The 26,500-nt window shown below is 50.5% G+C and overlaps 1 protein-coding gene across 7 annotated transcripts in view; it reads left to right on the top strand.

The window, feature by feature from the left end:
* Evc2 (Ellis van Creveld syndrome 2) overlaps positions 1-26,500 on the top strand; it is a 98,221-nt gene that overhangs the window by 2,162 nt on the left and 69,559 nt on the right. For 5 of the 7 annotated variants that reach the window (XM_005408826.2, XM_013506843.1, XM_005408823.2 and 2 more), the window contains exons 2-9: positions 1,458-1,512; positions 3,268-3,428; positions 5,216-5,284; positions 7,525-7,711; positions 9,487-9,596; positions 11,592-11,645; positions 21,756-21,890; positions 25,041-25,180. In XM_005408826.2, coding sequence (XP_005408883.1) covers positions 1,470-1,512; positions 3,268-3,428; positions 5,216-5,284; positions 7,525-7,711; positions 9,487-9,596; positions 11,592-11,645; positions 21,756-21,890; positions 25,041-25,180 — 899 coding nt within the window. In that variant the 5' untranslated portion in view covers positions 1,458-1,469. Of the gene's footprint in view, positions 1-286; positions 720-1,457; positions 1,513-3,267; positions 3,429-5,215; positions 5,285-7,524; positions 7,712-9,486; positions 9,597-11,591; positions 11,646-21,755; positions 21,891-25,040; positions 25,181-26,500 lie in introns of those variants that run through there. The other 2 variants (XM_013506842.1, XM_013506844.1) reach the window with 2 other exon arrangements.

Below are 26,500 nucleotides of genomic sequence, written 5' to 3' on the forward strand. Positions count from 1 at the left end.
GTTATCATCAGCTAGCTTTGAATGTATATTTCGGTATTTGTGCATATGGTTACATTGGTGTGGAAACATTCTCTGTAGCTCTTTTCATCTCGTAAAGTTGAAACTTAGTGCCCATTAATCAGCAGTTCCTCACTCCCCCTTTCCTGGCTCTAGGCCACTACCCTTCTACCTTCTGTTTCTAGGAATGTGATCGTTCTAGGTTCCCCATGTAAGTGGGATCGTACAGGCTTTGTCTTTGTGTCCTTTGGCGCCCTTCTGTCAGTTCGATGTCCTCAGAGTTCATCTGCATTGTCACAGGCATGTCAGAGTTCCCTCCCTTGTTAAGGCTGAGTACTGGTTGATCCAGACGAGCACTGGGTTCCCTCCCCTCCCGCTGCTGGGAATGATGCTGTGTGGACTTCGTATACAAACATCTCTCAGAGCCCTGCTTCCAGCTCCATTGGGCACAGTCCTAGAAGTGGAATTGCTGGGCCATATTGCTTCATTCTTTGCAATACTTACATAGTACTCTACTGGGTGGTGGTACTATAACTTGGTATTTTAAATGGGATTTTTTTTAGGCTGCTCATGCTATAAACCCTGTGAGAATGAGCTGAGCCTGCAGTCTGGCTCCATATCTGGGATACTGGGTGCATCCGAAGCAGGGCTGCCTGGAAGAGCTGCAGCAGTTCTGTGTGTGGCGTGCTCGCCCGTCCTGAGCCAGGCTGCCTGGGCACAAGGCGAGTTTCTCACACTCACTACCTGTGCCTGGAGCGGGTTACCTGCTTATCCCGGGATGATGGAGGTCACGAGGAATGAGAATCGTCCTCTGAGGACTGGTTGTGCCATTCGCTCGGGTGTATGGCATCGGGCCTGGTACATGGACTGGGCTCCATACAAGGTAGTTGTTGTTACACACCAGAGAGGGCTGGGCCTTTGCAGGCCCAGGGACCACAAAGTGGAGTGGGAGGGTTGGTTGGGCTCGGTTTGAACATGTTGTCATCACTCAGCTAAGCAGGCTGGGAGGAAGCTTTGAGCTCATTGCTCTTCGTAGGGGGACCTGAGGCTCAGAGAGGCCGAGACACTTGGCCAAGGACAGACAGCCGATTGCCCTGCCTCCCCGTGCAGTGTTTTATTGGTCGCTCCGAAAGCTTGCAGGGTCTTGGGGATTCTGAGGCTTGGGGTTTGTCCCTGCTCCCAGGTTTGTGAAAGCAGAGCTGGGATTCCAGCCCAGCTGTCTGATGTGAAATCCCAGCCTCATGGGACTGCCCCCAGAGACCTGCCAGAAGAGCCGCTGTACCGGGATTAGCACTCTTAGTACTGTGCGTGGATGCTGCTGGGCGCGGTGGATTCAGAAAAAGCCACGGACTTTTGGGTAGAGCTGTAGCTTGTCTCCATGGGAGCCACTAATAGAAGTGACTTTCACCTACTTCTAGTGCGTTGTTCAGCCAGCAACTTGTGTCTCTGGATTTTTTTAGGGCTTACCCTGTATGATTTGGCCTCGTGCAGAAAGCTCTCACCTGGAGACTGCAGGTAGGTTTTGCTTTTGTTAAAAGTTTTCATTGTTGTGATTTTGCCAAGGAGTCAAAACCCTAACGCTTCTGCCTTTACTTCCTCACGCTCTGCTGGTGCTCAGCATCTGCCAGGAGGGCCCAAGGGCTGTGAGGCTGTTCCCTGATCTTGCCGTGTGAGCTTCAGTGCCCAGGGCAGAACTGAGGGTAGAGAGGGGCTGTCTGAAAAATGCAGAACGTGCACCTTGGCCAGGTGTATCACAGCACTCTATGGTTGCTGTAACAGTCTCATAAACTTGGTGGCTTTAAACTCACTTTGTTCTCTTAGAGTCAGAGGCTGGGTGTCCCTAACGCTGACCCTAACCCCAATCCAGGGAGGCCTGCTCCCTTCCTCTCCATGGCTCGAACGCTGTGGGTCCTGCTGTCCGTGTGCATCACACAACGCTGCATTGCTGTCAGGTAGCAGGAGCACCGTGTGGAATGAAATCCGGGGAGAAAATCCAAGTCTTCACCCCAGTCTCAACTTTTGCATCCTCTTCCAGGCTGGAGCTCATTCCTCTCCCTTGCTCATCATGGCCAGCAGGGTGGTACCTTGCATCCATGGTCACATTGCCTTCTCTTCTGTCTGTCCAGCTGCCCTTGCCTTCCTCTTACAAGGACTCCTGTGATGACATGTAGGGTCCATCTGGATAACCCAGGTTATCTCCCCATTAGTGGGCCTTGAATTTAATCTTAGCTGTGGCATGAACCTGTAGACCCAGCTGCTTGGGAGGCTGAGGCAGGGGGGGACTTGAGCCTAAGCATTAAAGACCAGCTTGGAAATATAGTGAGGGATCTTCTAAACATTGTTTTTTCTATCCTTAAGCATTTGATACTCCTAAGTATTTTCATATACAGGATGGCAGTTAATTGGCTTTAAGGACAGCTCTGCTGACTAATATCTATACCACATCCCTTTCTGAGAGGAACTGAGACTGACAGAATGGCTGTGACCTACCCAGAGTCCTGTAGCTGGCCCCCAACCAAGCAGTGTCCACTCAGAAGGGCTTCTGGTACCCAACCCCAGTCTTGTTGGTGACATTTCTGTGCTTTATACATAATGTTCATGCATTTTCAAAATATGTTAATGCAGAGGAGATTCTAGAGGGAGACCTTTTATGTTGAAGAGCTCAGCAGGCATTAGTGTCTCGCTGTGCCCTGGTCCCCCTGTGATGGCCATCAGAGCTGGCGCTGTAGTAGGCAGATGGCAAGAAGGACCCACTGAGGTCAGAAAGATTCTGTCCACTTTAGAGTTAACATCTGGGCCTTATCTGCACTGCTGCAACAAAACGCCAGAGGCTGTTTACTTTGTAAAGAAAAGAAACTCATTTAGCCTGCATTTGTGGAAGCTGTAGGATCCCATGTGTGAAAGCATCACCCATGGTGCTTTTCTGGTTTGGTTCTGAGTCATGGCTGGGGCCAAAGAATGTCTTTTCTAGCACACAACCCAGATAAGGAAACCACACTTTCAGGAACATGCCCTTGAAGCCCTTAGCTGTCCAGTCTGCAGACCTCATTTTGCTGGCAAAGAGGTTATAAGTTGGTCATTCTTCCATCCATCCATTCGCCTGCCCATCTGTCTGTCCATCCATCTATCCACCCATCCATTACACCTTCACTTACTCAGCATGCATTTTCAGATGCCTTCCACATACCATGGATTCTGTCTCCAGAGATGAACTGTTGGGTCCTGCAGCCTGTGTGCATTATATAACACATGTGCATTGCTGTCTTGTAGCAGAAGCACCCTGTGGAATGAAATCCAGGGAGAAAATCAAGTTCCCAGTCGTGACTTCTGCAGCCTCCCCCGGGCCGAGGGCTCATTCCTTCTTTGCTTTCATACCTCCATGGCCCAAGAAGAGCTTCTTTAAAAGAGAGTCTCCTATAACGCAGCACCTGGTAAGGAACAGATTCTATGCTTCTGTACAGGTAACACATGTTGGAAAGAAACCGGTCTTGACCTCATGCTGCGTAAAGGGCTTTTGCTCCTCAAAAAAGCCAGTTTCTTCTCTCTTACTATGTGCATCACTGGGGAGCAGACCCATTTTCCTTCCCAGGAACTCTTCTTGCTGCATGACGCAGTGTTTAGAAGAAGAGGAATCCTGGCATTAGGCAGCCAGACCTAGTGCATTTGGCCTCAGTTCTGCAACCTGGAGTGATTCACTCCCAGCTGCTGAAGGAGGATGCTACTGATGACAGCAAGGGGCATTTAGCATGTATTTACTGGGTGCTTTAGCACTTTATGTGTGTGATGTGTACATTTATTCCCATTTTGCACATGAAAATCTGAGGATGAGAGAGGTTAAGATACTTGTTCCCGGTCCCGTGGATACAAGTGGCAGAACCAAGATCCAAAGCCTCTGCTCTAAAGTGCAACTCTGTCCCCCTGCTGTCATTTTATATTCTATTTTGTGCCTTGGTTCCTCAGAGCATAGTCTTTCAAGGTAAGATTTAGTGTCTCAGAATGGGATTGAGAACTCCTGAGCTCAGCTGTGGCAAATTAATTCAAACTTGGTGGCTTAATTCAGTAGAAATGCATTCTTACTGTCCTGGAGGCCAGGAGTCTGAAATCAAAGTGTGAACAGGGCCATGCTCCCTGAAGGCTCTAGAGTGGCCCCTTCCTGCCTCCTCTACTTCCTGGGGGCTCCAGGTCACCTTGGTTTGTGGCCACATCTCTCCTATCTCTGCCTCTGTCTTCACATAGCTTCCTCTGAGCCTGTGTCTCTTCTGCCATGTATCAGGACAGTTGCCTGAGGCTTAATTTCCTCATCTGTAAAAATGGGAGAGCTAGAATTCCTGCATGCAGAGGGATGGGCCAAATGCCTGGTTCTTGGAAGATGCTGTCAGCATTGCCCTGATGATAATGTCACCTGGAGCCATGATAGTCTGGGGCTCAAGCTGTAGCTCATCCCATTGCAGGTGTCAGGTGGGCAAGAGAGAGAGCAGGGAGGCATGGCCACCCCAGCAGAGAGTGCCACAGAAAGCTGAGTGCCACCTTCAAGGAGGGAAGGGCCCAGGCCAGTTCAAAGGCTGTGCACTGTTACCAAGGGGCTCAAGTGCTGGGGCTGGAGTGATGGCGAGGGTGGAGTGAACATCACGGAAGAGACGAAGCCTGAGGCTTACAGGGCAGCGGGAGGTTTTCAGCGCAGCTGATGGTGAGGCCTGGCTTTTCACTGTGTCTTTTCATGGGAGCCGTTGTTGGGCTGGTGGAGGACAGACCTGAATGGATTCTCCATGCTCACGAGGGCCCAGCTCACGAGGGCCCAGCTCACGGAGAGGCCATGCTATGTGCTGCATGTGTCCCCTGCCGTGGTGTGGTGATTGTGCTAAGTCAGCCCAGGCCAGGGGGATGAGGCTGCATGTGCCATGGTTCTGTTCGTTAGAAGAGTTTTCAAAGCCCCACTCACATTCCTCTTGCGGAGGGGGCAGCTCTCGTTTGCTGAGTCCCGGTGACAACAGGTGGCCTCCACGTGCTCCCAAACCAGGAACGATGCATTGTAATTTCGTGTCCACATTCTCCCTTCCAATCCCTTAATGCTCTTGAAAAAAATCTTCAAGATTACTTAAGGGATTAACGGAAGTAATCCCTTTATCCTCTTTTAAAAAGTTGGTCATCTTGTTCTTTTATTAAATAAGTGCAGCATAAAATATTTTCATTTTCTAATAATTTCTGTATTTTATTGTAGTATGGAGACATTGTAAGAGAAGTTCAAGGGACTTCTGAGAATGGAGTAATTTTTCAGAAATGTGCGCTGGTAAGTTTCCATAAAGTGGCTTATTCATGAAGAGAAGATAATTGGATTTTATTTAACATGCATTGGTAGACTCATGCATTTAAGAATTGGCAAATCGTCTAGATCTGTAAGTGATGACAAAAACAGTATGGGTTCTATATTGGTCACTTGTTTTATTCCTGGGACGAAATGCTCCACATGGACAACTGAGAGGAGGGAAACTTTGTTTGGATTAAGGTTTCTGAGGTTTCAGTCCATGGTTGGCGAGCTCAAGGAAGAATTCTGGCAGAGGGGCCTGGCGGAGGAAGGTTGCTCACCTCATGGCAGGTGGGAAGGAGAGAGGGAGGGAAAGAGCCAGAGAGGAAGGGGTCAGGGATAGATACACCCTTGAAAGGTGCACTCCCAGGGCTGTGCCTCATCCAGTTAGACCCTACTTCCCAATGAGCCCATTAAGCTATGACCTCATTCATAGGTTACTCCACTTGATGAAGTTAGCACCCTCCTGATCCACTTAGTTCTTCAAATCCCAGCAGCCAGCAGCTAAGCCTTCATCACAGTGTGGCTTTTGGGGGATATTTTGGATCCCAGGCATAACAGGGCCTGATCTGTTTTATGGCAGCATTAAGATCAGGGGCTTCTTTAGGTAACAAATTATTGTTCGTAAAAATTTACAGTGAACAGGGAACAGGGAAGAAAGTATGATGTACTTACTTCCTGATTACAGACACTGACATGGTACTTGATGGCTCTGAAACTTGGCTGAAGTGTTAGCTATTTAGTCTGGCTAATTGCCGAAGATGGTTATGCACATTCCCCTGTGTCAGGGTTCCCCGGGGCCACCCCCAGGCCCAGTGACTCTTAGGACTCACAGAAGTCAGAAAAGTTGATACACACAGTTCATCACAGCAAAAGGTACACATTGAAGTCAGCACAGGGAGAAGGCGCCTATGGCAGAGCCCAGGACAGACCAACACAAGTTTCCAGGTGTCTTTACCCAAGGGAGGTGCATGGACAGTGCCCAGTTCTACCAGCAGGGATGTGCGACAAGCAGGATCACCAAGCAGGGAACTTCTCCTGAGCCTTGGTGTCCCGGTTTTTCTCAGGGCTCAATCATATGAGCTTGGAGCACCTGTAAGACTGGCCTCAGTTACGCAGTCTCCTGTCCCTCCAGAGGTCACATTAACAGTGTGGCCCTTGGCACTCATATTACAAGTCACATTGTTGGCAGTGAGTGTCTGGTGTGGTCCAAGGCCCTAGGCATCCAAAGCCTTTTGCAGGCAGGATGTTTCTAGCAGCAGGTCTAGGGCCAGGCCCCTGGAGTGTGCAGGACTTTGACAGCATAGGCCTGCTGAGCTCATTCGTGGCCCCAGCCTCGTTTTACTGAGGGTTGTGCGCTCACCTGCTCATCTTCCTGGATACTCTCAGTGTTACCTTTCTCATATCTACTTCTGGTGACACTGCCTTCTACATGCCGTTATGAGTGCGCGCGGGTGTGTATGTGTGTACATGCATATATATGTGCATATGCCTTCTCCTGTTTTTGTACGTGGCACAGATTACACGATTTTCCAGCTTGCTTTTACACCTGTATTCTGGAGCTCATGCGTCTTGGAAAACATACTGCTTCCATCTCTTTTCTCCAGCTCCTGCAGCTGTTCCAGCAGAGCTGGGAGAAGCAGGTGTAGATATGATGAAAATAAGGCTGGAGAGAGGGAGGCAGGGCAGGGTCTCAGGGCCCACGAGGTGGGGAGTCAGCCACTTGGGCCATCGGTCAGGGTCCACATTGGAGCCACTCGTCCTGTGGCTGGGAAGAACATGTGTGGAGGAGATGGGCCGGGAGACGATGAGCTGCTCATCTTGTTCTTGGAGCTCAAATGGCCATCGCAGATGTTGGCTCTGGGGCTGGAGCTGCATCTTTAAAGTGACTGAGTGCAGAAGAGCCACTGTTTGCTCTTCCCGGTAGCACCGGATGTCACCATCTCTGCAGCCTGACTGTGCTTTTGCACTTGGATCTTTTTCCTTCTGAGATTCTCTGCAGGGATGATTTCATTGCATTCCAGTGTCCCAGTTTCTTTGAAACTGTCTCCAAGCAACAGCTTGGCAAGTGTGGGTCAGCACCCTCCTGGGCTTGGAAATCAGGGACCCCAGTAAATTCTCAAGAGTGTCTGTCAGAGCGGATGTGCACAGTCGGGCTTGTGTGTCATGTTTGGAAGCTGGACTCGGCAGCACATCTGCCCTCTTCCCACCTCCTCCTGTCCCAGGTGTCCGGGCAGAGCGAATCACAGACAGTGCGTGTGCATCTGGTCGTGAACAACACCCAGGTGCCCTTGTCAGCCAACCTCTCGGATCTGCTCCTGCTGGATGACATCAGTGGCCTCACTGTCAGAGACTCAACTGGAAATAAGACCCCGGATGGACTGCAGGCTTTCAGAAAGAAGTTCCTGCCAGGTAACAGCAGAGCGTGCTTAGGCCGGGGATGGAAAATGATGAAAATATTTGCAAGTTAATGTGGTAGGGACGCAGCATGTTCTAGATGTGTCTGTGTTCACTTAGTTGAGGCTCACAGACCCTCTGATTATCCAGGTAGCAAAAGAAGAGACCATCACTCAGTATCTGCAGTCAAAAGCTTGATTACTTTGCTCGGGGAGGTGGGATTTGGGGACAGAATTCTATGGGATTTAAAAAAAATTCAGTCTTTATTATGAGGAATTTCAAACAGACAGTAGGAAATTCAGGAATTTCAGGCACTTGCCACAGGCAGACTCACTGAACTCTATTCTAACGTGATGTCTTAAGTACTTTTCTTGTTTCTTTGACAAAGTACTCAACACTCACAAGTTAAAAGAGGAAAGGCTTGTTTTGGCTTACAGTTTGTAGAGGTTTCAGTCCATAGTCGCTTGGCTGCAAAGCAGAACTGAGTGGCAGAGGGGCATCGCAGAGCAGAAATAGTCCATGGTATGACAGGCAGGAGGCAGCAAAGAAGCAAGCAGCAACCTGCCTTCTTTCAGTCTCTTTGTATTCCATCCGGGCTACAGGTCTGTTGACTGGTGCCACTCACACCCAGGTGGGGCTTCCATTATCCACACTCAGTGCTGTGCTAAACCCATTCAGTTATCACATACCTTTAATCCCAGTATCACACCCCCATGGTCCAGTTGCCTCTCAAGAGCCCCCCTGAGACTTTGGGGTGACATCTAGATAGAAACTGCAACATGTGGCCACACTGCACATCTCTTGGTCCCTGAGCCACCATGACTTCCCCCAGTGAGAGTGGGGAAGTGGTACTGGTGGCCTGGAGTGTGGGGAGTGCCCTTAGGGTTGTGTGGTTACTTTCGTTGTTGTTGCTGCTTATGCCCCTGTCACCTCTGCCTGTGAGCTTACCCCCAAACTCTCCGCTATGCCAAAGGCTGACAGGCTGATTTTCAGCGTCAGGGGCAGCAACTTTTCCCCCCAGAGAACAAACAGAGGACTGTGATGAAAGGATCAGCAGAGCCCAGTTCATGGACGCACTGACTCCATTATCATTTGGTGCTTTTTCCTCATCACAGCTAATGTGATTTAAGGAAGAGTTGCGACCAAGAGAGATAGGTGGCTTTCTCCTTAGTAGTGGGTTGATTTTAAGCAAGCCAGCCTCTCTCAGTCTTGGTTTATTCTTCTGAACGTTGCAGAATATGTGCTCTCTGTCCACACACATCCACACACCGAGGCGGACTCGAGGCGGAATGTGGGGATCACTTGGGTTAGTGTACGTGCACCGGGAGTGGTGAGTCCCTGTGCCAGGGAGGTCTGACTGCGATTGCCTTAGCCAAGATCATTTTCATGATTGTTACATTTATTCTCATATCTATACTGTCTCCGCTTTTGTCCTTACCTAACAGAAAAATGCAATTGTTAAGGAGTTTTAAATCCCCAGTGATTTTTACAATCCATCCACGCTCATTTTCTGCCTCTTCTATATAAGTTTATTTGTTCTTTTTGAGGTTTCCAGGGGTGAGAAATGAAGACCCAGTAACATATTAGGGCAAAACTGTAACCCCTGTTAGAGAGGATGGCAGGATGGGCACAGGTGGCCACAGTGACCGGCATAGCTAGCCTGTCCTCCCAGCTGAGCACTCCCAGCATCCTCCATCCCCGGTGAGATGGGCCCTGCTGGGACAGGGGTGTTGCCAACCCAGGGGCATGGCCAGCCCCTCCCTGACGTGCATGTGCTTCTTTCTGAGCAGTGGGCGACTCCTATCTGGTCAGCTACACGGCATCGCTGGACCCTGGAGCCGTGGGCACCGAGGAGAGCCTGAACCTTCCCGCCCAGCTCACTTTCCAGAGCTCGTCACCGGTACTTCCTTTGTGGCTTTGACTTCTGCCTTGGCACTCATGGGAGGTGTTTCAGGACCGTGAGTGGGAAGGGCGCAAGGTTCTTACTTCTTTCATTCCTTCTGTGCCTCACACGGGCTTGTTGTGAGCATGAACACTCCAAATCTGTGCCACCCCGTAGCTGTAGCCCGTTAACCCGTCGCTCGCATTCCTGTCAGGGCTGAGAGACAAAGTGCTGCAATCCGGGTGGCTTCCGGACAACAAATGCAGTGTCTCATCCCCTGATTGCTGGAGGTTGGGGGCCAGCTCCTCTTCCACCTCTCTCCTTGGCTCGCACGGGGCATCTTCTCCCTGTGTTCCCACGCAGTTGTCCTGGGTGTGTCTGTTTTCCTGTTCTCTTTTTATAAGGACCCTAGCCATACCAGATAAGACCCATCTTCACGGCCTCATTTTATTTTGATCTCTCCTTTAAAGGCCCTGTCTCCAAACAGTCCCTGTTCACTGAGGCTCAGGGCTTCAGCAGGTGCATGCTGGGAATACCACTGAGCCCTCGCCAGCGTTGCCGTTTGTTCCTCTGTTGCTCATTTCTCTTTCTGAGCGCCTGCTCATGCAGCGAGCGCTGTTGGCTGTGCATCTTGGGCAGTGCTGCCTGCTCAGGGTACTTCCGGCGAGACGTGGGCCTTGTTTGCAAGGAGCTCATGTGCCTCTGTTCCTTTTGCCGTTTTATTCTGACTCCGGCCTCTGGAGGAAGGCCCCTTTCATAGGCGTAGAAAATGTGGCTTCGAGCGTGACTATGACCGTCCAGGTCACATGACAGAATCAAATCAGACATGCAGCAGGGGCCCCTCCTGGGAACTCTTGGTGCCTGAGGCCACCACGGGGCCTGTGCAGCCTTTCTGCTGCAACAGGAAAAAACCTGCAGGTAAAATTAGGGAAAAGGAAAGATGCTAAAAAGATGAAGACCAGGGCTGGGGATGTAGCTCAGTGGCACAAGTGTCTTCCTGGCAACAGCAAGGTCCTGAGTTCGATTCCCAGTACCAAAAAAATTAAAAAAAAAATAAAAAGATAAAGACCAGATACAAGAAAACCATGTGGAACTGTCAGAGAAGATAGAGCCATCAAGACCTAATCAGGTACAAAGTCAAAGAGGACAGAGAGAGACGAAAGAGGGCTGAAACGCCCCCAAGTGCTGTCAGCAATTTCAGAGCACAGGAAACCAAGTCAGTTAAAATAAAAGTTTAGGATAAGTGCCAGCAACTCAAAATGAAATGACATTTGAACTCCTCTCTCCTCCAGTGGGACAGTCAGGGTCTGGCGCCAGAGCTGTGGTGCAGCTCTGGGACCCAGTGTCCCCAGTAGGGATGGCTGGGGATGGGGTTAGAGTGACCCACCTGCTGGCCCTGGCCCTGCTACCGTGAGCAGCAGCACTCCTCCCAGCTGTATGGCACACGTCCCAGCTCCAAATTCCGTGCTTTGCCCTCAAAGCAATCCTAAGTGGATGGCTTCCATTTTTCAGAGCATTGAGGCACAGGTAAGCTAATACCTGGCCCAAGGGGAGACTGCTGGAAGTAATGGAGCTGTGTGGGAGCCCAGGAAGTCTGGCTGTGTAACTGCTACCCTGTCCTGCCTTCCAGTCGTGTGCGTCCTGCCTACCCCCCAGGAAGAAGGCTCAGATACTCCCCTTGGCACTGCTAGACACGGTGGCATCCCCCTTCACTTTCCTGGGTCCTGTGTCTTCTCAGGAGCAGAACATTAAAAGTGCTGGGAATAGATCTACAGGCACTGGGGTTTGGGAAATTAGTGTTCGGGTTTCCACGAGCCTCCTGTGGAGAAAGCCGTATCCTCATGCAGCAGACCTGTGTCCCAAAGGGCCCTAGGTCCCCCGCCAGCTCTGCCTTGCCTGGCAGTCAGGGGAGTGCAGCCCCAGGCACAGCGGGTTGGAACTAACGTGAGGTACTACCCCATGTATGAGATTCCAGAAGCGGCCAGCTAAAGCACCCTCTTCTTTCTTTTCTAGAACAGAACGCAGCTGCAAGCCCTCTTGACCATAACAGTGGCTGAAAAGATAACAGTAAGTGACAATGCATGGCTGAGGCCTGTACCCTGTCTTGTGTGCCCGTGTCCTTGGTCTTGGGGGCCTGGTCTCTGGTTTGTCCTTGGATCCCGGTGGAGGCACTCGGGGGATGCATGCAGTGTCGAGTCCCGTGGGGCCCTGGGCTGGATGGCTGGCTCTCCTGGATGACCATCTACCTGGGAGGTGCTTGGGCACTGCCTGGACAGGCGGAGATGCCACCTGATCATCTGCATTGCTGTTTATCCCTCGCCTTCCTGCCCCTGGTGTTTGCCGCCAGGTTTGACTGGAGTTACATTTCGCCTTCCTAGGTGGGCCCAGAGCCCTGCACCCTGCGTGGCCGGCCTCCCTGCACCTGCGGGGCAGCATTAGCATCTGCAGTGCTGCTCACCAGCGTGCTTGCTGTGTCTTGGCGCACGCTCTCACCCTGTGCTCACCGAGGGGTCGTTCACCAGTGCGTCGGCCTTCAGGGTTCTCCAGGGAGGCGGGGCCTGTAGGCTGCGTGTGGAGATTATATGAGAGGGGTCTATTAGAGAACTTGGCTCACACGATTATGCAGGCATGTGCAGGCTGGGGACGCTGGATTGCCGTCTAAGTCTGAAGGCATCAGAACCAAGGGGTGACGGTGTGACTCTCAGTCCAAAGCTAAATCCTTGGAACGTGGGGGCTGCTGCATAAGTCCTGCAGCCCAAGGCTGTGGGGCCTGGGGTGCTGATGTCCGTGGGTAGAAGACTCCATCTCCACTTAGGAGATCGCAGACGCCGTCTCCTTTCCTCTGTTTTTGCTCTGTGTGGGACCCAGCTAACTGGCTGGTGCTGCCCTCACAGAGGAGGGAACGTCCCTCCTTAGTCTGCTGGGGTGCATGCTAATTACCCTCCCAGACATGCCCCAATAATACTTTCTCTGGATGTCCCTTTCCCCAGTCTAGCAAGTCTTCTAAGCAGTTTACTTACACTATACCTTGTCATCTTCATCTCATCTCCTGAGAGATGGTAGACCGTCTCCATTTAGCAGATGGGGAAGCCAAGGTATGTGTACCAAGGACAAGTCATTTGCCCAAGGTCTCATGGGAGAATGTCACTGTCCTCAGGAGCCTCCCCAGGCTGGTGACTGAGGAGTCACAGGTCTCCTTAGGGTTGTGCTCAGGGCTCTAACTCCAGTGAGAGGACACCGAGGGAAAAGCCTCGGGGTGCAGTGTTGAGAAAGTGAGCTGCCAGCGTCCGAGAGCCCCTCCCAGCTGAGTGGGCATGCAGGCCATCCGGAGGGTGGCGCCTTTGGTTGTCAATTTAACTCCTTGCTGCTGGGCTCCAAGGAGGTGGAGACTTGGCCCATGCATTGTGTTGCAGAGCCTTATGATCAATCACGGCCACACTGCCTCTGAGTGGCCTACCAAGCCCTTCACAGAAGAGATGGCCTGATCACTGGGCCATCAGCAGCACAGCTCTCAGCCCTTTGTGCTGGTCTGAGCTCCTGATGACAGAGGCCATGTCTGATTTACCCTATGTCCCCTGCAGTGCCTTACCCTGCAGGTGACACTCAACAATAAACATCCCTTGATTGAGCTGATGGTCATCAATGATTACTGCTCAATGGAGGAGGTGGTTGGTGGCCCCATGACTGCAATCAATGGCAGAGGACATCATGTCCTTGCTCCTTGCCCAGGACTCTGGTGGTGACAGAGAGGAGCCATCTCAGAGAATAGGGCTGCCTCCCACCTGCAGATTGCCTTCAAGGGCGGCAGGACAGGCGCCCAGCTGGAATGCAGGCTGCCTCTGCCAGGTGCCCTTGGGCTGCTGCACTGGGCTCACCAGGCACGCATGTGTGGCTGTTCAGTGGTGTGAACACAGCAACCTCTCGGATGGGAAGACCTGGCTTTGGATTCCTGTCCCCTGTTACTTTCCTGAAGCTGAAACTGACAGCTGCTAGTCACAGAAAAAGCAGCTTCCAGAAGTTTCTGCCCATTTCTGCTCCAGAAGTGGCCTGTCCCTCTCTGCCTCCTGGATGAGTAGTGTCTGAGAGGTGAAGATGTCACGCCGTGCCAGACAGCGTGCAGGTCTCAGAGGGCTGAGACCCCACCTGCAGTCCCTGGTGTTCCTCAGGGGCACCTGGGAGAGCGGGTTGCCTACCCTGCTGCTAGCATCTCAGGTCTCACCAAGAAAGGGGCGTTTAAGCCCATTGTTAGGGTGCCCGATTCATTTAGAATGCAATTCCGACAGCAGTTCTAATGGGGCTTTGGGGGGAATGTGATCAAAGCAAGTTTCACCTGAAAATACATGTTTATGAAGCTTGATGGGGGATTTTGAGAATGAGGAAGAGTGTGCGAAGATTTGCCCCAGCAAATGTTGAAAATATGACAGAACGACAGCATTGCAGCGCACATCAATGGAGCCAGGCCAGCAGAACCAAAGAGACACGTGTATTGTAACACAATGGTGTGTTAAGTGACTGGGAGAAAACTATCATGCATGAATTTGGGGGCAGATGAGTGGGTCTCTTGTAAGGAAAAATAAAATAATGAGATTAAAATGTAAGTAGATAAAAGAATTTGTAAAATATAAAAATTGGGCAAGAAAAACAAAGGGTCTCAGTATGGAAATACTTTGAAGCTTTACATTTCAAAACTTTAAGAAAGATAAATGAGGGACTTGCGAAGGTATTTATAATATACAAAGGAAGCAAAGATTAAAAGAGCATGTGTTCATTAATAGGAAGTAATCCTTCAATAGATAACATCTAAAATACGAGAATTTCTCGCATACGAGATGTTTAAGGTGCCCTTGAGGCTCAGCAGGGGGTGGGCTGTAACTGCTGGCAAAGCGCGTGCTTGGAGTCGAAGTGGGAGCGCTCGGCCGTGCCAACGATCTCGTGTGACTGCTGCTGACTTCTCTGTGCCAGGGCTTTTCCAAGCCCACCAAGTAGCTCCCAACCCACTTGAGCTGCCCTTCCGCCCCCAGATGTGCTCCTGACGACCCAGGCCCACACTGCAGTGATCTCCCTTGGAGCACTAGCCTCTCGCTTTCTGTGTCTGAGGCGCCCATTCGGGACTCTCCCAGGGCCCCAGGAACCTCGGTTGTCCACATCTCTTTGGTTTTGCACAGGTTGCTCTTTTTTCACCCGTGTTTGGGGCACCTCATAAACATCCTCAGGACCCTGAGAGGCTTCTCCACCTCCGCTTCTCCAGGCTCCCTGAGCGAGTTGGTTGCCTTCCTTGCTGGGCTCTATGGTACAGCGCCATTTCCTAAGCCTGTCACTCTGCGGCAGTGAGGTTGTTCCTCTGGATGACACTTCAATTGTGTTTGTTGACATCACAAGAGAAGTTCTGTCTGGGACAAGACTTTAAAGATGATCCATTCCCACTTCCTCGTGTCAGAGTCAAAACCTGGGAAACGCTGAGGCCCAGATACCCGGAGCCACCTTGAGGTAGGGACTCACGCTCTGTGTGCACCTTCCCCTCTAACCAAGTTCCGGTCACTGAGCTGGTGAGTTGGTAGAGCTGTGCCAGGAAGTGTGATTGTCTCTCCCTGTGACCACCCCTGAGCCCTTGCTTTTCCCAGGACTGTCAGCTGTGGGGTGAAAGTCTGTGTACTTGGGGTTATGGGACAAGGGTCAGCAAGCCACCAATGTCCTCTGTTCCTTGGATCTTTAGCTCAAAGCAAAGACTTTCAACACAACCACTTCCAGAATCTCTTCCAGGGAGAAAACCGTCCGTATGTTCTGTATGGTCTCCCATTGCCTTCAAACTGCTGTTGTCTGGGTTTTGGGCTGTAGTGGCCAGGATTTAATGCATGCCCAGGGTCAACCTTTGACATCTGCTCCGTACCCCTCCACATACAGAAAAGCTGAAAGAGTAGAATAACATTCTTGCCACCAGAGAGAACCCTTGCTAAGATGTTAGCCTCTTGCCTCTGCAAGGCTATGAATATATTATTACATAATTGAAGCCAAACTCTATCAACAGTTCTTCAGCGTGTCTTTGTAACTTGCTGCTGGATTCTCAGCCTTTTTAAAGCCTTCCTTTTGAAAGGCCCCTTTGTCTAGCATCGCTCTCCATAAATGCAGCGATAGAATTCATCAAAGGCATCTGCTCCTGCTAATGTGTGATTAAAGGGGTGTTGAGGAGTGGGTGATTCTTTTCAAGGGACAGAAGGAAAGTGAGCGAGAATTATGCGGGGTGGGAACTGAGGACAACCACCTCTTTTTCTTTGTTCCTGAGACAGTGCTGTGTGAGGGAAACATGCTCTTTGGAATCGGTGCTTTCAATGGGTAGTAGTGGAATTGGGCTGTGACATTTTGGGGGGAATCTCGGAGATATGGTTAACTTGGAGCTGATGCTCGTGCTCTGTACAACTTCAGTTCCAGTGCTTGTTGCTGCAGGGGTGCCCCCCAGGAAGAGCTTTAGGGCCGCTGTCTGCTCCCCATCCCCGGCGTCCCACACACCCGTCCTACCGTGCCATCACTGTCTCTGTTGACTGTGTCTCTTAAGAGTCCCCCTCCTCTGTGCCCTTCCCTCTAGCTTAACAGTAGCCGTAGCTCACATGTACTGACCCTCTCAGTGTGCTCCGTGGTGTAGCATCGACACCATGCGTGCATGTGCGCGTGTGTGGGAAATCACACATGCTCGGTGCTGTTCCATCGCCCCGAGAGGAAAAAGTGCCCTTTGTGCACTCCCTCCTAGCCCCCTTCCCCAGCCCCCGCAACACTGCCCTGCCTTCCTTCTCCCTGGATTTGCTGACCTGGACACTGGGCACAAATGTGCAACCTCTGGGGCCTGGCTTCTGCGGCTTAGCACTGTGTTTTGTATTCCTGGTGCAGCACACACCAGATCATCTTTCCTTCTTTGGCTGTGTAGTATCCCACGCTGTGGCTCTGCAGCATCTTGTTATTTATTTATTTATCAGAGCGTTTGATCCCCACCCGTTGGCTCTTATGCACAGTGCCGCTGTGAACATGTAGGTGCAGGTTTTTGTGGGAACACCTGCTTTCGATTCTTTTCAGTACGTACTCAGAACTGAAGCTTCTGGTGCATGGTAGTTTGGTTTGTAACATGTTGAGAAACCACAGGTGCTACTTTTGTCCTTGTTTTACAGATGAGGCACCTGCAGCTCAGAAAAGGGGAGGCCCAGTGTCCTGCAACATAGTCGGGGCAGAGCTGGCGTTGACCCCTCAACTAGGGTTGCAGTGTAAGGTCTTCACCAGCACTTCCTGCTGTGTTGGCAACTTTGTTCCTCACTCACTATTTCTTTCTGACTGAGGGCGTGCGGCCTCCAGAGTTGTCTTTCCTGGTTGATCTGGCCACGTGTCTTCCTGCCTGAAACCACTACTCTATCCTCCCAAGTTCCTGGGATGATGTGGTGAATCCCGAACTGATCTCAAAGGTGTCTGGGCCCTGGACTGCTTCCTTTGGTACCTGTAGGTCTTGCCCATAACTCCCTTTTCCTGGCTTATACTCCATGCCCACCAGGCCACCTTTTGGGAAACATCCTTGAGCTGAGCTAGGGCTTCCTCTCTTAGTCCACCAGCTTCCCAGGCTAGGCTAGGTACACTGCCTTCTAGTGTCCACATACCATCCATCCGTCCTTGGAGCAGGGCCACATCCCTTTGGCTGCCCAGGACAGGGCTCACTAGCTCTGGGAATTCACTAGACATCAGCAAAGTTTGCCACCACATCCAACCTCTGGGTCACACCTGGTAACCTACTGTGACATAGCGATTTAAGAAGAGTTTCATGCATATTAAACTATAGCAAAGTTCTGTTTCTGTTGTGAAATGGGCAGAGAATTCTAGTCTAAAGTGTTTGAAAGATAAAAAGGGAATAAAGTCTGGCCTGTAAAGATATTAAATAAATGTGCCGATGGTTAGGGATTGTTCTAAGGAGATTATAATGGTTTTTGACTAGATACATGAATTAAAAATCCTTCCCTGATAACTTTCTCATCCCCAGAAAGGCAAATTACGTATTCAGAGGGGGAAGCAACATGTGACAGTAATGCATCCCCCAGTGACTCGACCCAGCGGTCCTAGGAGAGGCCTATGTGGAGCCTGACCCCAGAGTGGTAGCTGTGGTTATGAAGGTCACTGACTCGTAGGTGTGAATCTTGGGTCCACCACTTACTCCCTCTGGACTTGGGCCATTTACTTATTTGTACTTTACCATCATTTATAACATCAGAATTAAAATAGAATCCACTTCATAGTACCACTGTTGGGATTAAAATGTGTAAAACCTCGAACCAAGCTGGTGCTGGGTATCTAATCAGTACACATTAGCTATGATGGTGGTGGTGATGAGATAACAGTGACTATGGGGATAACTGGTGAAGTAGCAATGACGGTGGGAGAGGATGGTGATTGTCTTAGTTACTTTCTCAATTTTGGAGCAAAATACCTGACACCCAAAAGTCAAAGGAGGAAGAGTTCATTTTAACTCATGGTTTGTAGAGGTTTCATTCCATAGTTGGCTGGCTCCAAGGCAGGGCAGCATGACAGAGGAACCTGGTGAAGAAGAAACAGTCCATGGCAGGGCAGGCAGGAGGCAGTGAGCAGTGACCTTCACTTTCCCTTTTATTTCATTCAAGCTACAAGCCTATTGGTCAGTACCACCCATACCCAGGGTGGGCCTTTTCATTAGCCATCCCCAGAACTACACTATATCAGTCAGTAGACTAATCTAGTTATCACACACCTTTAATCCACAGTCACACACCCTAGATCCTGCCACCTCTAAAAAGCCACACCTATGAGCACATGAAGCCTTAGGTGGACATCTAGATACAACAAAGGTGATGGTGATAATGATGATGATCTTGGTGATGATGGTGGTGAGGATGGAGATAATGGTGTAGTGATGGTATTGATGGTGATAGTGAGGACTGAGGGTGATGATGTGGTAATGGTAACTAGTGACCGTATGGAGCTTCAGAGAAAGCTGCATCATGAGATGTTAGTCTTCTTTGACCACCTCATGGAGGAAGTTGAAGAGTCAGGTGTTGTGGACATGCAGGAATTAGGGCCTTGTGTAATAGAGCATCAGAGATGACTGGAGATGTGGGGTTGGAGTGGGTTTACTCCAAGGAAGCAGGCGCCACCCACATTTGCCTGTCATTTGGTGTCAAGAAGAATTGCAAGATGAAAAGGCTGGCGGTATTCCCAGAGCTGGACTTACCTCTTTCTAGATATAAGTGCCATTCTTATAACTGTACTGGTAACTAAGGTAGCTCCTGCTCCTTGGAATGGACCACAGCATTCTACTTTTGAAATCCTCTTGCCCAGGCACATGGCAGAAAGACGTCAGATCTCAGGAGATAGATTCGGATTGGGCGGGGGGATAAATATGTTAGGGAGCTCTTTCATTGCCTTTTACCCACATGTAATTCTGTCCCAATCTTTGCTTTTGTTCTCATCGGTCAGACAAGTATTGTACTTTCTACAGTGGAGTAGGAAGTTGGGACTGAGAGTATTTTAAGAAAGCCTACAACCTCCTGGATGGAAGGTAATGTGATCCAGTGGGAAGGCTACAGACGCTGGAGTCCAGCACAGTGCAGCTGTCATTTCTTAGCTGTAGACATTCATTACTAATCTCTCTGCATCTTGATTTGTCTCGCAGTAGAACGGAGGCTGCTGAAGAGTGTGTGAGGTGAAGTTTATAATGTACTGTGTTAGTGGCCTCTGGCTGACATAATGAATCACTATAAGCTTGGAGCCTTAACACACAGAAATTCATTCTCTCACAGTCCTGGGGGCTGAAAGTCTGAAGCGTTGGCAGGTCCCCATTCCAGGGAAAGGTTCTGGAGACCCATCCTTCCCTGTCTATTCACAGCTTCTCTTAGCTGCAGAAGCCCTGGGCCTTCAACTGTGTGACTATCCTCTCCTTATTGTCCTCTCCTTAGAAGGACATGTTTGTTGAACTTAAGACAATCCTAACCCAGTGTCACCTCATCTTAATTTGATTACAGTGACAAAGACCTTTCCAAATAAGCTCACATTCATAGGTACTAAGGGTTAGGGCTTCAACATATCTCTTTGGAGGGCACTGTTGAGCTCACCACACATGCTCACCCCAGAACCTGGCATCTTGTAGGTGATCAACGTTGTTCATTCCCTCTAGGAGCCCATCCCTCTTCTTAACACTGGAAAAGCAAGTTGCTGCCTCCTTGGAGAGAACAAACCTTGAAAACAGATTACTGACCCCTTGCTCTTTTGTTCTCTTCAGAAACTTTTTGTTTGTCTCCGTCCTTTCAATATTTTAACGTTGCCCCCACACAATGCTATTCTTAACTTACCCAGTTATTGATTTTTCTTCTCCAGTAGGTACACAATCAGCACAGGGCGTAGAGCTCAGGGCTCAGAGGAATATTTCCAGCACACATGGAGAATCTGCTAGTCAGAATTGGTGCTAATCAAAATTCAAGATTCCAGAGGGCAGAGCAGGAAGCGGAATTGGTTCCTGACCATCCGTGTGGACAGAGGCCCATCCTTAATCAGCACAGTGTGTGTGCTGTCACAGTTTAATTCAGGCTCCGGTAGACACCTGGGTGGGAGCTCCTGTCTGTCTAACCCAGCTTCATGGTCTGGAAGACCGGGTGGCTCTTGGGTCTGTCAGGAGGATTTAACCTTGACTGTCCCCTGCATTGTGGCCCCAGGGATGAGGAACAGGTTAGTTGTCTTCTGGCCCCTAAGCCATAAATGTTGCCCTCGTCTGTGGCTGCTGTGAAATAAACTTGCTCTCCCAGGCTGGCTTCTCTGGAAGCAGCTGTGGAGACAGAGGTGGGTATGGTGTGTTTGCCAGTAAGCAAAAAAATGTGAACCTAGTGGGCCTGAGACCACTATCCTTAGAAAGGCCAGCGTGCAAGGGGGCCTGGACTGGCCTCTGAGATCTGGGATCTCAGGAGGAGCCTGCCTCTCCCAAAACTGATCAGCTTAGCTCACTGTGACTAAACCGATTTTTTTTTTTTTTTAAATTTGTGCCACACACCCGCAGTCCTTCTGGGGGTCTGGAATTGTGTAAGCCTCTGCAGAGGGGCCCAAGGGGTCACCCCAAGTTTAAACCCTGAGCTCTGAGTCTCTGCCGTGTTTCACGTGCAGTCACAGTGCGTTGCTGGGGGGCTTGGGCACATCTGTGTGCCTCCCTGGAGGGACCTTAGGAAATGCGGCCTCACAGGGCTTCGCCCGAAGCTTCTCCTCCCCTTTCTGGTTTTGCTGGGCATCTTGTGCTGTGAGCAGCTAGAAACTGGACCATAGTGAGTCCATCCAGTGGACCATCAAACCCATGGGTCATCTCAGGCACCTGACACAGTCATGGCCTCCTGTGATGGCGCAGGGGATGATCAGGACTGGGTGGAGGGAAAGCACAGGCTGTGATCTGGTTGGCAGAGTTTAGCCGACCTGGCGGGAGGCCAGGCAGCAGGTGCTGCCTGTCACGGTGTCCTTCAGGCTGGAACAGCTGTCATCATGCTTTTGCTGTGCTCTGCCACCTGATGTAGGTTGTCCCAGGAAGGGTGTGACATCAAATGCAGTGGCTCTCTCTCTGCAGCTGATTCTGCCCTGGAGCCTGGAGGCTGTGACAGTGCCATCTGCCCATAGCTGGGGACCAAGTCCTTCCTGAAAGAGGATCTGGGTGGTGCATCTACCAGCCATGCTCAGCCTGTGTGTGCTCTTGTGCGTGTGCTGTCAGGCTGAGTGCCCAGCACCCTGCCCACCTCCTGCAGCAATGTGTCCCCTGCAGTGGGCATCCTCCCCCTGGGGTCTGGACTGCGCCTCTGATGGAAAGTTCTTCTGGGGACAGCCTGCGTCTCCCCCTGGCTTCTGCCTTAGAGTGGTGCATGTTTGATGTGGGAACTTACATTGCTTAGTGCATATGCCGTGCTGGCTGTGCTATGTGCCAACCCTCACTCAGCCCTTCCCTGCCCTTTTGAACTCCATCAGCACGTTCAGGCTCAGAGAGGGCCAGTGAGACCTCGAGGTGACCAGCTAGTCTCTGGCATAGCTCAGTCCAGACCCTGGCAGCCTTTCTGACCCCCTGTGTGTGCCTTTTGCTAAGCCTCTTGGTCATCTGCATGACCTGGAAGATGGGCCACATGACCCCGTGTGACTCTCTCCTTCCTGTCCCTGCAGGTCCTCCCCCATCATGGTCTCCATGCAGCAGGCTTCGTCATCGGCTTCCTCGTCTCCCTGGTGCTGAGCTGGGTGGCACTTTTCTTCCTGGCACGCTATCGGTGTCTTCCTGGCAGCCTGCTTGCCGGACACCAGGTGAGTCTTCCTCCCAGGGCATTTGGGTAGGTGGAGGTTCAAGGTGGACATTCACCCTCCAGCCTGACTGGTAGACAACTGACCCAGCTGGGAATCTGAGGACAGTACTCACATCCGGGCCCCTCCTGGGACTGATGTGCTCCTTCTGGGGTACATCTCATCATGAGTCCTTTTAAAAAGCTCCCTGGATGATTCTCTTTCAAGTTCTGTTTTTAATTGACACATAATAATTTTTTTTGTTTTTTGGTGTTTTTGAGACAGGGTCTTCCTGTGCAGTTCAGGCTGACCTTGAGCTCACTTTGTAGCCCAGGTTGGTCTCGAATTCACAGCGATCCTCCTGCTTCAGCCTCCCGAGTGCTGGGATTACTGGCATGCATCACCATGCCCGGCTGACACATAATAATTGTATAAGTTTCTGGGGCACAGTGGTACATTCTGACACACAGGGGCACTGTGATGATCAAACCAGGGAGGCAAGCATGGCTATGGTTTCTTTGTGCTGGGAATATTCGGCATCCTCTCTCTGGTTGCCAGCACGTCCTCACTGACTGTCCGCGCCCTCCCGTGCGATGGCACAACGCTGCTTACTCCTCTCACCTACCCATGACATTGTGCCCTCTGGCCAGCCTTGTTTGCCCCAGCCCCAGCCCCAGCCTCAGCCTCCTGTCACCTCTGTTCCACTCTTTATGCCAGACATCAGCTCTTTAAGTGATGGTGGGCTCCATACGTGAGCAAGACCATGTGCCTCTGTCCTTCCGTGCCTGGCTTATTTCACTCCACACAACGTCGTCCAGGTCATCCATGTTGTGACAGTGTATTGTCTTTTCATGGTGAACAGTATTCCGCTGTGCGTATGTGCCACGTTTTCTTTATCTTGGTCTTTGTTGGACGCTTTGGTTGATTTGTGTTTGGTCCCCTCAGTGATTTTTCACCAGTGGGCGGTGAGAGAACCCCACATCGAGCACCCACCTGTGGGGCAGGCCCCATTCCACCTGCCTGCCATCCTTGGGAAGCACAGCCTTGTTAGCCTGGCTTCCGGCACCTCGCGTGCTATTCCTCGCGTGACACCTGCTTTCCACCATGTCCAGTGACTTGGTGTTCGCAAGGGTGCTGCTCACACTTGTGTGCTTCTCCCCCTTCCCCAAATTGGCACAGTTGTTATCCATTGTTGAAGTCTAAACTCAGACGTCTCCTTCCCTGGAAACCACTGGTGGCCACTTCCTAGCAGGCTAAGGGGTCTTTCTGGGTACCCCCACCAGCACTTGCTAGAATACGCTAGCTCTAACTCTGAACTCCTCCATCTCTTAGTCTGGGTTCTGCGGAAGCACACCCTGAGACATGTTTCACTTTCTGGTAGGTTGTGTAGGAAGTGGTCCCCAGAAATAGTGGGAGGGGTGAGGAAGTAAACAGGGGGAGACTTGTAAGCACCAGCGCCTGGAGCTGAGTCCTGCCCAGGGGCTCCACAAATGGTGCAGAACCAGCCACTCCACCTGAGGTGCGGTGGGGCTAGGTGATACCCACCAAGATCTATCAGTTTTTAAGGGTGGGCAGGGGCAGGGAAGGCCAGGAGGAGGGGTGGCATTGTGTCTTAGCCTGAGGTATGAAGGCCAGCATGCCTCAGGGAAGGGATGTAGGTGCTGCCTGGGGATTTTGCTCAGTGGGTGCTGCAGCAGTTCGGGTGAGGGGTGTGGCAGAGGCTGGTCTGCTGTGATGCCCTTGCCTGGGGTGGGGGCTGTGTTTGGAAGACACTGCGCACAGGGGTGGAGTGGTGACGGAGCACTCTTCCAGTTGATGGGTGGAGGGACAGAAAGAAAAGCCGACTAGGGAGCCACAGAGCTCCCTTCCTCCAGGGCGTCCTTGGTAGGTGGGTCTGTCCGTGCTGGGCCATTGAGAGCTGGAGCCACTGTGGCTCACTGTCACCCACAGATCCCACACCTGGAACAGAACACTTACCATCCTCTTCTCTCACTTCGTGTGGAGAAGACTGCCATCCCGGAGGTCAAACAGCCAAGCCAGGGTGCAACCTGGTTTCTGGGGACACTGTCTCTCCAGAGACAGAAGTCTTGTCCCCACCGCAGGATCCCTTGCTAGCTCTGTCTCTGCCTGTTGGGGGTGAGGGAGGGGTTGCTAATTCAAAGCACAGCCAGCCCTCTGTCTCCTTGGCAAGCAAGAGCGGAGAGAAGAAAAACTGCCTGTATGCATTTCCCCCAAGCTGTCATCCATCAGCGGGACAGGACGAGCCCTGCTACTGCAACAGAGGACAGGACTTATTTCCTGCAGATTAAAGGCAGATTGGTACAGCTGCAGGAGGAGAACTGCACAGAACGCGAACGTGATTAAGGCCTAAGACCCTTGCAGTATTTTTCCCCCAACGCTGCAGAGTGAAATCTTTGCACATTTTTCTTTATTTTTTTGCCAGCATGGTAGCAACCAGTGAGACTGTGTGCTGTAAAAGGAAGACAGCTTCTGAGTCAGACCAAATCGAGAGAGTATAAGCCTGGCTCTTTTTGAGCGGTGTGAGTTTCAGCATATTACTGCGCTACTCTGAGCCTCAGTCTCTTTATTTGTAAATTGGGGACACCAACATTTTTGTGAAAGTTTCATGATTTAACACATACAAAGTTCTCCCAATTCTACCTGGTATAGGAACAAGAATTCTTAAATGTGAGCTATTAACTGTCAGCCATTTCTGCAGAATTAATGATCTTGGGGGGAAAAAGCAGAGGTCTCATCTATTCAGTGAGAAAGTTGGGCTTACTTTTCTTTAATGTCAGTTCCATCTCTGAATCCCGTGTTCTAACTGGAAACCAACCAGATCTGTGGTGTTGAGGTGCATCCAGCCACTTACGGGTTCCCCTCTCCCTGATGGTGATGGTGATGATGGTGTAATATTTCTGTAGGTCTCTGCAGGTTGAAAGCCTTTTCCATCCATTGCTTCCTTTTATGCCCACAATACCCGTGTGCGGGGCTGTTGGAGCTCTGACCTCATGGAAGTACAGGGGCTTTTGTGACTTCATCTGGCACCCTAAGAGCCCACAGTGTGGCAGGCTGGCCAGGTGCTCTGTCTGCAGATCTGGCCTTTCCTTCTGTCCCAGCATGTGGCATCCCGAGAAGGCCTGCTCAATTGTTGTTTCTGTAATTCTTCTCTAGACGCTGCACCCTGAGAACAAGCTGGAGCCCTCTCCATTTGCCTCAGCTGATGGCATAAATGAGGATCTCTCTCTCAACGACCAAATGATCGACATCCTCACTTCTGAGGACCCTAGGAGTATGCTGCCGGCCTTGGAAGAGTAAGACTTCTCAATCCCCTTGCAGTTTGATGGAGGATATGACTGCCCTTCACTCTTTCACTTAGGTCATTGTTCATTCATCATTCTGTAGTCATAACCTAGCAATTGCTCTGCGTTGAACACAGCTACTGCTACAAGGCAAGTCAGTGTGTTGGGGAAGACGGATGTGTAACAGGTGTGATCATACAGTTTGCTAACAGGAAGGTGAGAGCTGGCTGAGTCCAGAAGAGGAAGTCCTTACTTCCGGGGTCGTAGACACGCTTCCCAGAGGAGCTGATGTTGTAACTAGCTCTTGTTGGTGGAGGAGAAGCTTTCTAAGTGGATTAAGTGAGGAAAGCCTTCTCAGGTGGAGGGAGGCAAGGACAGAGGGAAGGATGGACACAAGCTAGACACAGTTGATGAAATGTAAGTGGCTAAATGTCATTGATGTGTGGATTGAGGTAAGGGGTCTAGAAAAACAGAAGAGAGGCGGCTAGAAGCAGAGGAGAGACCAAGTGCTGTGATAGTTTGCTGAGCTGAATTTAGTTTTTTTTTTGTTTATTTAATGGAGAATTATGTTGTACTACGTGTATACAATAGAACGCCATGCCAGACAATGATTTGAGAACTGGCGGAATCCTCTCGGTAACCCTATGAAGTAAGTACTGTTTTTATATCTTACAGGTGAGGACTTGTGAGAGGTTAATCCCAAGGGCACAGGCTAGTGAATGCAGGCTTGGGTCTCAAACTGGGCAAAGGGCTCCAGAGTCCAGGCTCTTAGGATGCCACATAGCCCAAGATTTCTCCTGCTGGGCACATAAGTCTGGCTTATTAACTTACCGTCACTAGATAAGGTCTCTCAACGCTGCCTCTGCTTCTTTCCTTTTGACGAACATTTGCAAATGACTGCTTCGTATGTTTCCCTTTTGCAGTTTCCAGTTTTCTGTTATGATGCTCTTATCTTTTGTTTCAGCCAGCATATTAAGCATAACAATTTTAAAGTCTTCAAAAATGTTGTTATCTGGTCCTTCTTTCTGTCTGTTATCTTTTGTATCTCTTAGTTATTGTATTTTCTTTTCTCCTCATGTGCCTGAGTATTTTTGATTGTGTGCTCAACACTGTGTATGAAAATTGAGATGACACCTTGAGGACTAGGATGATACTATTGTCTTGCACGCAGCTAGGGGTGTAATTAATACAAGAAAAGTTAAGATCCTTCCAAGCTGGGCTTTATATCTTTGTACTTGGATTCTTATTGGATTGTAATCGATACTTTTGTTGTTTACTTTCTTTGTTTTCTTGTTAGATTCCTGACTATTAATAACAGAGTCACATGGGAAC

Source organism: Chinchilla lanigera, unplaced genomic scaffold, assembly GCF_000276665.1.
Source record: "Chinchilla lanigera isolate Chin_1 unplaced genomic scaffold, ChiLan1.0 scaffold00113, whole genome shotgun sequence".
Lineage (NCBI taxonomy): Eukaryota > Metazoa > Chordata > Mammalia > Rodentia > Chinchillidae > Chinchilla > Chinchilla lanigera.